At 46.9% G+C, this 16,585-nt stretch overlaps 1 protein-coding gene across 4 annotated transcripts in view; it reads left to right on the plus strand.

Moving 5' to 3' along the window:
* Positions 1 to 16,585, plus strand: part of TANGO6 (transport and golgi organization 6 homolog) — a 208,899-nt gene that overhangs the window by 115,639 nt on the left and 76,675 nt on the right. For 3 of the 4 annotated variants that reach the window (XM_070062637.1, XM_070062636.1, XM_070062638.1), the window contains exon 15: positions 5,408 to 5,548. In XM_070062637.1, the coding sequence (XP_069918738.1) occupies positions 5,408 to 5,548 (141 nt within the window). Of the gene's footprint in view, positions 1 to 5,407; positions 5,549 to 12,771; positions 12,812 to 16,585 lie in introns of all 4 variants that reach the window. The other variant, XR_011384053.1, reaches the window with a different exon arrangement.

Raw genomic sequence — 16,585 nt, forward strand, 5'->3', positions numbered from 1 at the left:
CCATGGACTCATACATCATGTGGGGTTTTGTGTTGCATAGCATTTTGTTGGCAGAAATTCCTGAGAGGTGGGGTGAGCAGCTAGTTTCCCAGGTTGATGTAGATATTTTGGGAAGTTGTTATCTGCCCAGGAGAAACAAGGCAGATTAGTTTTGAGGTAGGGATGGCTTAGCAGGTTCCTGGGCTCGCGCCAGTCAGCTGTAAATGTCTGCAGACATCTAGAATCCGACTGTCTTGGCTGTAATGCAAGAGTACCGTGTGAAGCAATCCTGCACCTTAGCCTCTTTCACCACAGAAGGTTTACAGAGTCGCCAAGCCACGTGCTGAGGGGCCATCTTGAAGTCGGCACTGTTTCTATCAAAATACGTTTCTGGCTTTGTAATGAAAGTGTTAGGGGAGAAAACAGAGTCAGTTTCCAAGCTGACTGCATTATGACATGAAGTACTTTCCATAATATTTTTTTCAGTTAATTCTCCCCAGAACACAGGTCCGAATGCTTTCATGGACGCTTGGGGTGCACCTTCACCCTCTGGGTCTCTCATCTGTTCACCACATCCTGAAACCTCGTCGTTCTCCTGCGATCAGGGCAGGACGCACCTCTCACCCCATCGTTCGCTTCTTATTGCCAAAGGAATTGATGTGTCACGTTTCCTTGAAGCCAGTGCTGGCCCCGAAATCATTCCAGTTTCAAGTTACAAAGCGATGATCAAGTGTGAGGGGCTCAGGGTCATATGAGGGCTATGGCCAAGCTTCCTCTTTATGTCAGAGTTCAGAAAACTTTCCCAAAAAACAGCCAAAAGAGCCACACAGAAAACCGCACCCCTCTCACTGATAGGCAGTCTTGGCCGTCCATCGTAGGTGACTGTCTCTGCTGCTTGGTGAGCAGCGTGTGATGCCCTCCTGCAGGGGTTTTCCAGCAGCACCCTAGAAAGTAAACCCCACCCTGTGCAGTGGACCAGCAGGATGCCTGGGACCCGGGAAGCAAGGAAGCCCCAGTTGGCTATTGGCAGCCTTCTCGTGAAAGATTAGCAGGACCTAAAGCTACCTGATGGGGTCAAAAGTTTGGCCTTCTAGGAAAAGCAGAAAATAACAATTGTTTGATCCATGTTTGGATTCCTTTGGTGAGGGAAACAAATCAAGCTAGCATAATAGGGCAGTGTTACTGGCTTGTGTGTTCCAAGATTGCAGTGGGCAGAATACAGCTGGACCTGGGGCTCCAAGGCTGCTCCCCCTCTTGCTTGTCTCCTCTTTGTGTTGACACCACTCTTGGGTGGGCTTTTTCCACGTGACCAGTGCCAACTCCAAGGAAAAGCTTATCTTTCCCAGTAGTTAGGGGGCGTTCCAGGATGGAAACTCAATAACTGTTCTTGGACCAGTAGTGAGGAGGAGATGGAATACCCCTTTAGCTAGCCCGGGGTTGAGTTCCCGCTTGGAAGGAGAGCGCATGGGTGGGTGGCCCACAGAAACCACGCCGACTGTGAGCAGGGACAGCCGGGTGTCGTTGCCGGAAGAAAGGGTTGATGCTGTGCACAACCCCGTGTCCGTCCACCGCAGAGAGAGCTCATGTGGCCAGGAAATCTGTTCCCAGAAGTGAACAGCTGTCCTCAGCCAGACTAACGAGGGACAGGGGAACAAACAACAGCGGGGGTGGGGGCGGCTTTATAGGTGAATCTCAGGAAAGCTGGGTACAGATCAAGGGATTACAGAGCAAATCCCGTGTTACAAGTTTTCCATCATAAAGTCACAGCTATGAGGGTACTCTCTGTAGGATAATGGAATCAAAAAGCAAGTTTATTTTGGTGAAAATAATTTAGAAATCCATGCGTGGTTGTTTCATAATAGGCATTGTCCGTGAACTCTTTAAAGATTCCCTCATGGACATAGATTTTGGTTTCTTTGCAGCAAAATAAACTTATAATTCCATTTTTAGTGAGCTTTTTGAAGTACCCTAGTATATTCCTAAAAAGGAAATAAATCCACCAGATTTCTGAGTTGGAAACTTGTGATGAAAATGTGGTTGTGACAGCTGCTGATTGATAACGTGCACTAGGCCTTGTGATCTATCCGCAGTGCAGCACCTCAGTTCGCGTCTCCCAAGTCACTGCTCTTTGAGATGCTGTTTCTTTTCTCTCTCCTAGCAAACAATGCATTTACCCTTGTATTAAGCCACAGACACTTTTCCCCTCTGCTGGAATGTTCTCTGACTCCACCTTGGCCCTTCCAGGACTTCTCCATCATTTGAAACAGTACAGTGGCCTACACTGAATGTCATGGTTTCCAACAGGGAACTCTCCAATTCAAGTTCTGCCACAGCCTGGAACTCTAAGAGCAGAGCTTCTGTCTATAAACCTGGAGCCACATAAAGGGAGACGTGGCTTAGGACCACATGCAGAGACATCTCAGGCTCTTTGAAAGCAAAGCGTGGTGGGGGTAGGGAGGACAGAAAAGGGGATGGGCATACAGGCGCAGCCCTCCACAGGTGCACCACCTTTACCACTCACCAGATGCTATGCCTAAGGAGTGGAGAGAGCATGCACGTAGTTTATATGAGAATGAAACCACAACACATAGCATAAAAAAAAAAAGGATTTGCCATTTAAACAGGAGAATAGTAAGTTCAGATGGAAAATAATTACAGATTTCCCAAGCATTTATAGTACTCCTTCCCCATTCTGTCTTTCTTAATTCCTGAACTTTATATCACAACTGTATACTTGAACCCTTTTACTCATTCACTCATTCAACAAATCGTTGTTTGATTTATTTGAAAGGAATAGTAACACAGAGGGAGAGATGGAGATCTTCCATCTTGCCCAAATGCCCACAACAGCCAGGTATGGGCTAGGCTAAAGCCAGGAACTCCATCCTGGTCTCCCACATGGGTGGCAGGGGCCCAAACCCTTGGACCATCATTTGCTATCTGCCAAGTACATTAGTAGGCAGCTGGATTGGAAGCAGAGCAGCCGGAATCCAAACCAGCACTCCCATAGGAGATGCTGCTGTCGGAAGTGGTGGCTTAACCTCTGTTCCACAATGCATGCCCCAACCACAGATAGTTCTTGAGCACCTGCCATGTGCTGGCACTCTTAGGCACTGAGGAGATGTAGCAGAGAATAAAACAACATCCTGATTTTGCAGAGTTCCAAGGAAGAGAGCAGACAATATAGAAAGCAGTAGAGAGTATATCAGATGGTGTTTAGTGCTAGGAAGACAAGTGAGGCAGAGTGAGAGGGACAGACTGGTAGAGGAAGGAAGTGGTCATTTCCTCGGTGATCCAGGTGAGCTGAGAACAGAGACAGCATGGGGTCTGGGAGCCAGCTTTAGGGCTGCCTGGAGGAGGGGCAGCTGAGAGAGAGGGGAAGTAAAGCAGAGAGGCTGGACCAGGAGCAGGCTGGTTACTTGAAGAACAGCAAGGTAGCAAGATGGCCAGAGTTGCTGGAGGATGAGTGTGAGTGTGTGTGTGCATGTGTGTGTCTGTGTGCATGCACACACATACATTTGTGTGTGTGTGTGTGTGTGTGTGAAAGGTGGGGTCAGAAGAACCAAGGCAGGCGGGAGACAGGAGCTGCTGCTGTTTAGGGGAGAAGGGAAATGGTTGAGGCATTGGGCAGAGGAATGAAGGGGTCTGACTTGTGTGTTAAACTGTACCATTCCTGCTGCAGTCAGGGAAATGGAGAGATGCATCCAACCAGCTGAGGATTATTGAGAAATCCAGACCAGCGATGAGGGCCTGAGGTGGTGGAGCTGGAGGTGGAGAGAAGCGTTCACCTCCTGGACACGCTCGTATCCTGAAACCCGTTTCCTTTCTAGTTTGCTTCTTCCTTGTCTTTCCTCGCTGTCCCTTAGAAATGTGTAACCCTTTTCTCCCCTGCCGCGTAGGATTTGTGTTTGGTCTGGGGAGCAGGTCCTTTATTCTCTCCCATCTTCACCATCCCTGGAAAGCTGGCTCAGGTGACAGCAGGGGGAGAGGCCCTGGCCTTCCTCTTCCCTTCCTATGATGTGGAAGAGAGAGCAGAGAGTCCTCGGAAGGAGGGCGAAGGGGCAGCATCAACCCTGCTTCTGCTGATCCAGGATCTGGGTCACCAGCCTGGGTCTAACGCTGATGGAGCCCAGAATGCTGGGGAAGTGTTTCCTTGTGGAAGTTGCTCCCGTCATTAGTACAGGGGATTTTAGAGTTCATGGAAAAGTGGAACTACAAGATAAGTTTATTTTGGTGCAAGAAATTTTTGAAATCCACCTGTAGTTTTTTCACAGTACGCTTTTTCCATGAACATTTTGAAGACTCCTCATATGCATGGATTTCAAAGATTTTTTTTTTTTGGCAACAAATAAAGATTTTTAATGTTTGTTTATTTGAGAGGCAGATAAAGAGCTCCCATCGACTGACTGACTCACTCCCCGAATGCTGGGGAGGAGGGATGTAATGAAACCAGGAGCTGGGAACTCAATCTGGGTCCTCCAAACGGGTGGCAGTAATTCAATTACTGAGCTAGCCCCTGCTGCCTCGTAGGGTGCACATAAGCTGGAAGCTGCAATTGGAGTGGACTCAAACCCAGACACTCCTATGTGGAATGCAGGCATCTTAGGTTAGATGCTTACCCCCAAATAAACATGTTTTAATTCTATTTTGCATGAGCGTTTTGAAGTCCTTTAGTCTTGCAGAGAGAGCGAGCTGATGCTGGAGTGGGGGACTGCAGCAAAGGCAGGAGCACTGCTGGCTTCAGGCGGACGTGTCGGCCTGGAACCTTGGCGTCTCAGAATCAGGAGGGCCCCCGGGGGCATCCCCTGGCCTTCTCCTGCTGCTCAGTGTGTGCCTGCCCCGACGTGGGGCAGCCGGCCTCTGCTCCATGTGTCCGAAGTCCGCAGAGCAAGAAACAGCAGTGCAGGATGGGCCCTTAGAGATCACACCGTGATGGGACTGGACGAATCCAAAGCCGGAACCCCCAGACCATGTTCTTTGCACTATGTGGTCTCCCCAAATAAAGGGCAGCCCTTGCTGGTGGTTTCTAAAGGTCTCTGTTCAGGGGTAGGAGTTTGGCACAGATGCCACGTAGGATACCTGCATCCCGTATACAGAATGCCTGGGTGCCAGTCCTGGCGCTGCTTCTCATTTCAGCTAACAGGTGCCCTGGGAAAAGGCAGGTGATGGCCCAAGTACTTGGGTCCCTGCCACCCAGGTAGGAGACCCAGATTGAGTTCCAGGCTCCTGACTTTGACCTGACCCTGTCCCAGCTGCTCTAGGTATTTGGGGAGTAAACCAGTAGATGAAGGACGATGTCTCTCTCCCTCTGCTTTTCAAATAAATAAAAATAATAATAAATATGTCTGTTCATTCCATCACAGGATGTCTAGGTCTATTCACCTTTTAATCCTAAACAGTAATATGTCATTTTCCCCCCAAAACCCAGGTGTTGCCCTGCTCTCAGATGTGTACCCGGAGAAGATCTTGGTTGACCTGCTGGCTCAGTATGACAGTGGCCAGGACAAGCACACACCGGAGACCAGACTGAAAGTCGGGGAGGTGCTGATGCGAGTCGTGAGGGCACTAGGTGAGTGTTCTTGTTCCATCTGACAGAGTGACATTGAAGCCCACGTCTGTGGCCCCGGGAGGCGTGGTATACCAGCATGGCAGGGGCCATTTAGGGGCTCAGATAAGTCCGTCCCTGTTCAAAATATCCAGGCGCTCACTATGAGATGGGCTGCAACAGGGTCCGTTTTCCCACCAACAGTGTAGTGTCCGTCCTCGGAGCCAGGGCGGACCACAGAGTTCAGTGGAGTGGGGTGAGCAGTTGCCGGGCAGCAGTAAGCGCAGGGACAGGAATGTCACGGAGGAGGCAGGGTGCTGGCTGCTGAGTGTGTGCACGGGGGTCTCGTCTCATTGTCCCAAAGCTCACTGTGAAGATGCAGAGCTTTGTAGAGACCCATTTCATGGGCGAGGAAGCTGTGGCTCAGACACCTGCAGCAGTTTGTCCTGGATCGTCGAGCTGCTAAAAATTGTACCAGCAGCTTGAAGGGAGAGGCTGCAGGCTGCGCCAGCGGGGAGCAGTGGTCCCAGCAGCCTGCCTGGGTTCCCGTCTGAAACTGCGTCTTACTGGCTGTGCATTCACAGGAGGGCTCCTTCCTCGGAGGCCTTGTGTAAAGTGAGGAAATTCACAGCACCTGCTCGGGAGGCTTCCGTCAGGATTGTATAAGGAAACACTTGGATAATCATGCTTGCCATATAACTAGGGTTCAGTAAATTTTTAATTTTGCTCAAATGAAAAAGATACGAATTTCTTTATTTAAAATTTTATATAAGGAATACAAGTTTCATGTATTTCATATATACAGGTTCAGGAACTGTATATATTGATACTTTCCACCCTGTTCTCCCTCCCGTCCATGCCTCCACCCTCTCCTATTCCCATTCTTATTTTTTATAAAGATCTATTTTCAGTTGACTTTATACTCATAAGATTTACCCTACACTAAGTAAACAGTTCAACAAGTAGTATGAAGAATTAAAAAACACTCTTCCTTAACAGGCAAGACAAGGACTGTTCAAAGTCATCCCATCTCAAAGTGTCAGTTGCACTCCTATAGATTACCTTTTAGGTGCTCTATTAGTTACCACAGATCAGGGAGAACATATGGTATTTGTCTTTTGTGGACTGGCTTATTTCACCAAGTATTATGGTTTCCAGCTGGATCCATTTTATTGCAAACGACAGGATTTCGTAGTTTTTTTTTTTTAACTGCTGTGTATTATTCCATATGTATATACCATATTTTTTTTCCAGTTTTCAGTTGATGGACATCTGGATCGATTCCATATCTTAGTTGTTATGAATTAAACTGCAGTAAGCATGAGGGTACATATCTTTCAAAAAATTTCTGTAAAATATTAAAAGGGCAGGTGGTTAGCTGAGTGGTTAAGATATTGGTTAAGATGCCCACATCCCACATTGGAGTACCTGGGTTCAATACCTCACTCCAGTTTCCTGCTAACGCAGACCCTAGGAGGTAGTAGTGATGGCTCAGCTGGGTCATTGCCACCACACGGGAGACCTTGACAGAGTTCCCGACTCCTAGCTTTGTTCCTAGCCCAGCACTAGCCATTGTGAGTATTTGATGACTGAACCAGCTGATGGGAGCATTCTCTCTGTCTGCCCCTCTCTCTCTCCCTCTCTCTCTCTTCTATGTATGTGGTGTGTCTTCCTCTCAAATAATAATTTTTTTTATTTTTTATTTTTTTATTTTTTGACAGGCAGAGTGGACAGTGAGAGAGAGAGACAGAGAGAAAGGTCTTCCTTTGCCGTTGGTTCACCCTCCAATGGCCGCCGCGGCTGGCGCGCTGCGGCCGGCGCACCGCGCTGATCCGATGGCAGGAGCCAGGAGCCAGGTGCTTTTCCTGGTCTCCCATGGGGTGCAGGGCACAAGCACCTGGGCCATCCTCCACTGCACTCCCTGGCCACAGCAGAGAGCTGGTCTGGAAGAGGGGCAACCGGGACAGAATCCGGCGCCCCAACCGGGACTAGAACCTGGTGTGCCGGCGCTGCTAGGTGGAGGATTAGCCTAGTGAGCTGCGGCGCCGGCCTCAAATAATAATTTTAAAAAATTAAAGAAATGTTTTGTTATTTACTATTTATTAAGTATCGATATCAGGTTAGGAGGTGGGACATTGTTCTGCATCATGAGATGTAGAATCGAGTAGAGATTCATTTCTTTCTTTATTTGAAAGTTAGAGTTATATATAGAGAGAGGTCTTCCATCCGCTGGTTCACTTCCCAGATGGCCGCAACAGCTGGAGCTGCACCAATTCGAAGGCAGGAGCCAGGAGCTTACTCTGGGTCTCCCATGTGGGTGCAGGGGCCCAAGCACTTGGCTTATCCTCCACTGCTTTCCCAGGCCACAGTAGAGAGCTGGATCAGAAGTGGAGTAGCCAGGGCTCGAACGGGTGCCCATATGGGATACGGGCACTGCTGGCGGCAGCTTTACCAATTATACCACAGCACCAACCCCAAGAGATTCATTTCTTTAATCTGTGTTCCACAGACGTAACCATTGACAGCAACACTGAGTAATGCTATAAGCCTTAAATAAGGCAAACCAGGCTCAGGTGATGCACAGTATCCGTTTGCACCACAGCTGGCCGCCAGCTGGCATCCTCAGAGACAGGCTCTGGTGGGTGGGGGGTCCTCATCCTGTGTGTGCTGTGTGGGACTTGTGCAGCTTAGTGGTTCATAGTGTGGTGTAATAATGGTGCCACACTGACCTGCACTTCTTCCCTCCTCTAAGTTGGATCCACACTTGCCAGGCACCTGTGTCCTGATGTCTGTCCAGGCTTACTAGTAATTCCATTGTCTGCCCCCCAGCATTCAGCTGTGGTGGAAGGAGAGATGATCTAGCTGCAGTCAGGCTGGTTTGTCCGTGAGATCCAATAGAAGTTGCAAGTCTTACTCCTTGCCCGCTAGGGGAAGCTTCTGGAAAACAGAACAGCCTTTGGACTGTAGGACTAGCGTTTCAGAAGGCTTCCAGCAGTTCCACCTAGTCGTGAGCCGTTTCTACACAAAGAGTCTTTAATTTCGTAATTTGTAGGTGATGGTTCTGCCTAAAGATAAGACCTAAATTGCTGACCGTTTAAAATCTTTCATCAGCAAAAGGAGAATGTAATGAGAGTGAATTTTAAAAGAAAAAAATGTTTTTCTCCACTGTTTGAAGAAAGACACACTGTATGTGTCTGCCTTGGTCTTGGATTGGTATCTGGAACATCCCAGATAAAGCACCCATACAGGCCGTCAGTGTGAATGTTACAGCACTATGGGATCCAGTAGCGCAGCCTCTGAACTCTGTCCGCGTGTGCCCTCGGGGTTGCCAGAGCCGGGCGAGAGGTGAACCGTAGGCAGACGACACCAGCGTAATGGGGGTTTTCTCCGTAACCTGTGGTGGGCCTCTGGCGTCAGGAGGAAGAACCTTGAAAGTGTTCATTTCTCCTCCTCCACCTGCAGTCCGAGCCTCTGCTGGGGTGAGAGGGGAGGGGGTGAAAGGTGGCGGCATTGAGAGAGAGGCTTTTCTACTCCTTACAGGTTTTATAATTAGGCCAGATTCTGAAACAGCCTTCTGGCGTCTCAGGGCAACCTCCATCAGTTTCAAGGGTCTCATCTCTGTAGTCTGCTCTTCTAAGTATTCGCTGCTGCAGTCGTAGCCTGAGCTTGAACTGTTAGTTTCTGATTCACGTTGTGGGTAGGACGTCCCTCATGTGAGACACTCCAAAACCCTACACGTGGTGAGCACTGACACGATGCCAACAAGTGGGAAATCCAGAACCTCAAAGCTTTTTCTGTGACCAAAATTATTAAAAATATTGTATAAAATTATCTTTAGGCTATGTAGATGAGGTGTACATGAAACAAATGGATTTCATGCTTAGACTTGGATCCCCTCCCCAAATTATTTCATCATATGTATGCAAATATTCCAAAATAAAAAAAAATGAAATGCAGAACACTTCAGGTCCTCAGTATTTCAGATAAGGGATATTCAACCTGCACTAATGTGTCCAGGTGCATAGATGCCTTGTTGAAATCCTGTGAGTGAAGTTAAAGCCCATTTTTACAACATAGCCAGGATTCTTGGTTGGCCAGTATAATGGAAATCCTTTATTTATTTATTTGAAAGTCAGAGTTACACAGAGAGAGGAGAGGCAGAGAAAGAGAGAGAGAGAGAGAGAGGTCTTCCAGCGGATGGTTCACTCCCCAGATGGCCGCAGTGGCCAGAGCTGCACCAATCCGAAGCCAGGAGCCAGGAGCTTCTTCTGGGTCTCCCATGTGGGTGCAGGGGCCCGAGGACCTGGGCCATCTTCTACTGCTTTCCCAGGCCATAGCAGAGAGCTGGTCCAGTCCTGGCTATTACAGTCATTTGGGGAGTGAACCAGCATATGGAAGATCTCTGTCTCTCCTCCCACTGTAACTCTGCCTTTCAAATAAATGAATACCTCTTTAAAGGGGTTGGAATTATGGCAGAGCAGGTCAGACCACTGCCTACAATGCTGGTATCCCAAATGAGCACCTCATTTTGAGTCCTGGCTTCTCCACTTCTGACCTAGCTCCCTGCTGGTGCACCTGGGAAGGCAGCAGAGAGTGGCTCAAACTCCTCGCTTCAGCCTCACCCTGGTCCAGCCCTGGCTATTGCCACCGTTTGGGGAGTGAAACAGTGGATGAAAGATCTCTCTGTCTCTCCCTCTCTTTGTAACTCTGCCATTCAGAGAAATAACTGAATCTTAAAATAAATAAATAAGTAATAAAATCTGAAGTCTTATATCCACAGTAAAGTATTAAGGTGCCCTCATTTTAAGAGTATAGTTATATGGTTCTTTTACATATTTTATGTAAACTTCTAGTAATCCAGGAAGTTTCCTTTTGTCTCTTACCCAGAGGTCAGTACTGTTCTGAGTTTTTTACCATTGGTTTATTTTGATTATTCTTGAACTTCATTTTAATGGATTTCAATCATCACGTGTCCAGTGAGCTGACAGATATGGACATGTACTGCCTGTTGCCTGACATCAGGAGGCACACACGGTCTGTTGTCTCCCATTGGTGATGCTGAGATCCATCAGTGGTGTTTCTGAGGGATCCAGCCGATAAACAAACTTCCCGGCCAGCCTTCGTCCTGATTTTTTTTTTTTTTTTAAGATTTATTTATTGGGGGCGGCGCTGCGACGTAGCAGGTAAAGCCGCTGCATCCCACATGGGCACTGGTTCAAGTCCTTGCTGCTCCACTTCTGATCCAGCTCTCTGCTATGGCCTGGGAAAGCAGTAGAAGATGGCCCAAGTACTTGGACCCCTGCACCTGCATGGGAGACCTGGAGGAAGCTCCTGGCTCCTGGTTCTTGGCTTTGGATTGGCACAGCTCCAGCCGTTGAGGCCAATTGGGGAGTGAACCAGCGGATGGAAGACCTCTCTCTCTCTCTCTCTCTCTCTCTCTCTCTCTCTCTGCCTCTCCTTCCCTTTCTGTGTAACTCTGACTTTCAAATAAATAAAAATAAATCTTAAGGAAAAATGTTTACTTATTTATTTATTTGAAGGCGGAGTTAGAGAAAGGGAAAGATATCTTCCATCTGCTGGTTTACTCCCCAAATGGTTGCAGTTGCAGTGGCTGGAACTCTATCCAAGTCTCTCAAATAAATTGGGCCATCTTCCACTGCTTTCCCAAACGCATTAGCAGGGACCACAAGCGGAGCAGCCATTACTCAAATACAGCTCATATGGCATGTCTGTGTCACAGGAGTGGTGTAACCCATTGTGCCACGGCACTGGCTCCATGCTGAGGGCTTTGTAACCATTGGTAATCCTCGTGTAGATTTGTTATTTCATAGGGATTACATGTTTTATGGGTGGGGAAACAGATACAGAGAGGGTTATTAACTTGCTACACACAGCTCAATGATGACGGATCCAAGATTTGAACCCAGGCAATCTGACTCCAGGACCATTCTCTTATTAAATATGCTGTATTGGGTTTTGAACATTTTCCCATCTTTTTTTCTCATAAACATGGACATTTTTCACATCCTCTATCATGTTAAATTTTTTATTTATTTTCTTTATTTGAAAGGCAGAGAGGGAGTGAGCTCCCATCTTCTAGTTCATCCCCCAAGTGTGATTCACAGCTGGGGCTGGGCCAGGCTGACGCCAGGAGCTGGGAATTCAATCCAGGTCTCCTGAGCTACTTGAGCCCTTACCTGCTGCCTCCCAGGGTGCACATTAGCAAGAGGGTGGAATTGGGAGTGGAGCTGGGACTCGAACCCGGGCACTCAGAATGGGAAATAGGTGTCTCAAGCAGCATCTTAACTGCTGTACCAATTGCCCACCCCATCTATAATTTTTATTGATGGCTTGATACTGTATTATTTGAATGTACCATAGTTTTTTTCAAGCAACCAATTTATAGATTGTTCCAATTTCTTGATACTGTCATGACACTGCGATGAATATTCTTAGCTAAATCTTTTTGTAAATCCATGATGATTTCTTCAGAAAAATTTTTAAAGTAAAATTTTTATATTTTAAATGAGAAATATTGCTAAATATTCTTCCTGAGCAGTTGTGCTCATTTAATATGGTCAGTGTTAGAAATTATTGTTTTGTCTGTGCCCTCCAAAGAACTTTGTGTTGTGTGTATTACTGTTTTTATAAATCTTTATCAAGATTTACATATATTTATCAATATATATAAAGAAATGCTATCTTGTTTTTATTTCCATTATTCTATTGATGAGATTAAATATTTTTTATATATTTATCAGCAAAGCATTTGTGTATGTGGGTTGGGTTTGTGTGTGCCCATGCACATGTGTGTTCACATATGTGAATCACATGTTCCTTTCCATCCATTTTTTTCATTGGGATATTGATTTTATTATTTCATTTGTACCACTGATATTTATGTTGTGTTTTCTTAAGCTTGTTATTTATCTTTTAGTTTTGTTCATATTTTCTGTTTTGCTTTTAAAAGTACAAACTTTTTTTTAATTTCAAAGAAGGAAAATCTACGTGTTTGTTTTTATTTCACCCCTATTTAGAAAGGCTTTCCCCAGCCACGAGGATATAAGTATAAATCTACATATTTTTATCTCGACTTTTCAACATAGAAAATATTGTGGAAGGATTTTGATACGGTCTCTTTTATTTAAAGAACTCCTTAGACTTTTTTTTGGACTTTATAAATTTAATCTTAACACACTGTAAAATTACCCATCATTCCAAATGTTTTTCCATCTGTTTCCTCTTAGATGATCCAATGTCGGTGTTGACAATAACCTGTGAACTGCTGTAAGCCATTGCATTTTTCTTAAAACTTCTTTGGAAATGTAACGTATTTACTATTTCATAAAAACTCTCCTGACAGGACTGCACCCAAGAAACGGAATTGGTAATTAGGACATTAGTCGGCAAGTGGAATGGAAGGGAAGGGGATTCCTTGTAAAATTGCCTGGGGAACTAATCTGAGCTGGCCTGGGCTCCGCTCCTTCCCACTTAGGCCTGCTGCAGTCTTGTTCCTTTCAGCAGAGCTGCACAACACTGCTCAGTGCTCTGTCGCTGGAGACCCGTGATCCTCAGATGGGTGGCGAGAGGAACTCTCTCCCGGGCACACTGGACGATGTCTGCGGTTATTTTTGGTTCTCACAACTGGCTGGGGTATTGTTTCTGGCATCCAGTGGCTGGTGGCCCCTGGTGCTCCCATAGTGCACAGGGCAGCCGTCTGCCACAGAGTGATCTGGCTCAGAATGTCAGTCGGGTCCCTGGTGAGACGCCCTGTGGGAGATCCCGGTGGGGGCGGGGCATCTTGTCTCTGCTGTGTAACATACTGGGATGTGTCAGTGAAACCCACAGCCCCTCGCTCGGTGGTGCAGGTTGTTCATAGCTGATAAACTCCATGCCTGAAGGGCACGCCCTGGAATTGCTCATCTGTGTGCTCATCCTGGTGGCCCTGAGGACCAGCCCATCTCACACCTGAGTTTGCATTTGAGATTGGCATTTCACTGCAGAGAGCTTGAAAAAAATGATTCCTGGGGCCACTGCTGTGGCACAGAAGGTTAAGCTGGCGCCTGTCATGCTGGCATCCCATATGGGCGTCAGTTCACGTCCCAGCTGCCGCACTTCCCATCCAGATCCCTGCTAATGCACCTGGGAAAGCAGCAGAGGATGGCCCAAGTGCTTGGACCCCTGCACCCACGTGGGAGACCTGGAAGAAGCTCCTGGCTCCTGGCTTCAGATCAGCTCAGCTGTGACCATTGTGGTCATCTGGGGAGTGAACTAGTGGATGGAAGATTCTCTCTCCCTCCCTGTCTCTCCCCCTCTCTTCTCTCTCCTCTATCTCTGCATTTCAAATAAATAAATAAATCTTTAACAAAATAGAAAAAAAGGATCCCTTTCTGGGATACATTTACAGATAGTTTTGGATGTGAGAGCTTCATCGCCAGGGCTAACTGCTTCTGCTTCAGATGGAGACCACGCCCATTGGCTTCATCAGCCTCTGCCATCCATGGGAGATGGGGACCTGTCCCTGAGAACCGCGGCCACCTCTCAAGTGCTCGCCGAGGCCTCCTGCCCCTTCTTGCCTTCCTTTTACCTTTTTTTTTTTTTTTTTTTAAGATTTATTTATTTATTTGAAAGTGAGAGTTACACAGAGAGAGAAGGAGAGGCAGAGAGAGAGAGAGGTCTTCCATCCACTGGTTCACTCCCCAATTGGCGGCAACAACTAGAGCTGTGCCGATCCAAAGCAGGAGCCAGGAGCTTCCTACAGGTCTCCCATGTGGGTGCAGGGGCCCCAGGACTTGGGCCATCCTCCACTGCTTTCCCAGGCCACAGCAGAGAGCTGGATTGGAAGTGGAGCAGCTGAGTCTTGAACCTGCACCCATATGGGATGCTGGCCACTGCAGGCAGCAGCTTTACCTGCTATGCCACAGCGCCAGCCCCTCCTTTCACCTTTAAGGGACCATATTATGAACTAAAATGTATTTGTAAGTTACCCCTTTTAGTTTAGGGGACATTTCAGGTCCCTTGATAACATTTATATTTACAAATTCTATAGGACAGGAGAGAGAGATATCAATGAAGTTGCTTTTTCTTTGCATGTGGCTCGTATTTGAATTCCTGACTTGGGTCAGACTGGTCCTGGATGGAAAAGCAATTTCTTTCCACCTCTGCCGACACACTTTGAATTCTAATGGTTTCCTGTTTTTGTCAAGGTCTAAACCATATAAATTCCTGGGTTATCTGGTTGCTCTTTCTAATGCTCAGAGTTCTTTATCAGAACTATGCCTACTTTTCCCTTACCCTGGGGGATGGGGGCATCAGTGCTCAGTGAGAGACATTCATTGAGTGGCTGCTGACTGTGTGCCTGGAGCTGGGGGTGGGAACCTGGAGAAACCACGGCATCCTCCCGCCAGGAGCTGGGACTGTGGCCGGCGAGGTCGGCTCCCACACGAGCCATCCTGGCACGGCGGCCGGCCTGTGCCGGGACTCGGGGGTACTGCGGGCTCCTGGCTGTCCTTGCAGTTGAACGTGGCAGTGTGCTGTGGGCTGCCCAGTTCCTCAGCGTTATCACAGCGCAGCAGATCTGTTTTTGGAAAATAGCTTTTGTATGAAGTTTCCAGAGATTTTCTCCTCACGGTGCTTGTTTAAATTAAGGTGGAAGCTAGGGTGGAAGTGTGGATAATTGGGTACCGTTCTGGAGGTTTAGGATGCATAGATTTCAGCAGCCATAAATAATAATCCAGAGTTAGAATTCACATTTTTGAAGAAATATTTTATCCATTATTTTTGAGCTAGCATTTTAAATTTACACTATAGTCAAAGGTTTAATGCTACACTAAATAATGAGTTCAACAGCTAAAAAGTATAATCCAGATATTTTAAAAGGAGAAATTTGCAGCAAAATTCAGAGAGGCACAGAAAATGCTCTTGGCCAAGTTTTCCTGGCTTAGCCCCAGAGCAGCTGACTTCCGGGGCATGTACGTGGACGTACGTGGGAACTGCTGCTGCGGCCAGATAGAAAGCTGAAGCCATCCCAGGGGTGCTTTTTCCTCTTCCTCTTTCTTTATCCTCCTCCTGTCAAATGTTTGAGAGATGTAACTTTAAAATCTGTTTATAGACATTTTCCCTCCCCTAACTATGTCAGTAATACATGGCCATTTTGTACATTTGGAAAATCTTTAAAAGTATAAAAAAGAAAACCATCACCTGTAGTTTTATCATTTGGAATTAACTACTTGTTTACATATTTTTTTAAAAAAAGATTTATCTATTTCAAAGGCAGAGTTACAGAGAGAGAGAGAGATCTTCCACCCACTGGTTCACAGCCACAATGGCCAAAGCCAGGAGCCAGGAGCCAGGAGCTTCTTCTGGGTCTCCTATGTGATTGCAGGGGCCCAAGCGCTTGGGCCAGCTTCCACTGGCACATTAGCAGGGAGCAGGGAAGTGGAGCAGCCGGGACATGAACCGGCGCCCATATGGGATGCTGGCAGTGCAGGCAGCGGCTTCACCTTCACCCCGCAGTGCCAGCCCCACATTGTTTACATTTTGATATATTTCTTTATAGTTTCTTTTTCTTTCTCAGAATTATAATAATACTGTGTGTTTATTCCTTATTTTTGTGTCATTAAATATTTCTGGAAAACATATTTTTATTGGTGGTTTTATAATGAGTTATTTGAATTTACCATCATTTTATTTAATTACCTTCCTGGAAGATATTTATCATTTTTTTCCACTCTTTCTGATAATGAAGAGTGCAGTATTGATTATTCCTGTGCTGACTCCTTCGGGTGCATCTTTGACTCGTTCCCTAGGATCGGGTCCTGCAAGGCCATCGGTGGTCAGAGCTTCTGCCTGCTCTTCTCAGTGTTGACCACAGAGCTGTCCTGCAGAGCTGTGCAGGGAACGGGGTGGCTCATGTCTCACGGAGACAGGTCATTCCCCCGGCTTCAGACTGAATTCCACCCTGGCCAGCCGTCTCCAAAATATGCACCTTTGCTCCTAGAATGAATCCCGAAGCCTGCCAGAGAGTACGGGTGGACAGGTTGGAGGGAGGGCCGGACCAAG

The sequence above is a fragment of the Oryctolagus cuniculus genome, chromosome 18, assembly GCF_964237555.1.
Source record: "Oryctolagus cuniculus chromosome 18, mOryCun1.1, whole genome shotgun sequence".
NCBI lineage: Eukaryota > Metazoa > Chordata > Mammalia > Lagomorpha > Leporidae > Oryctolagus > Oryctolagus cuniculus.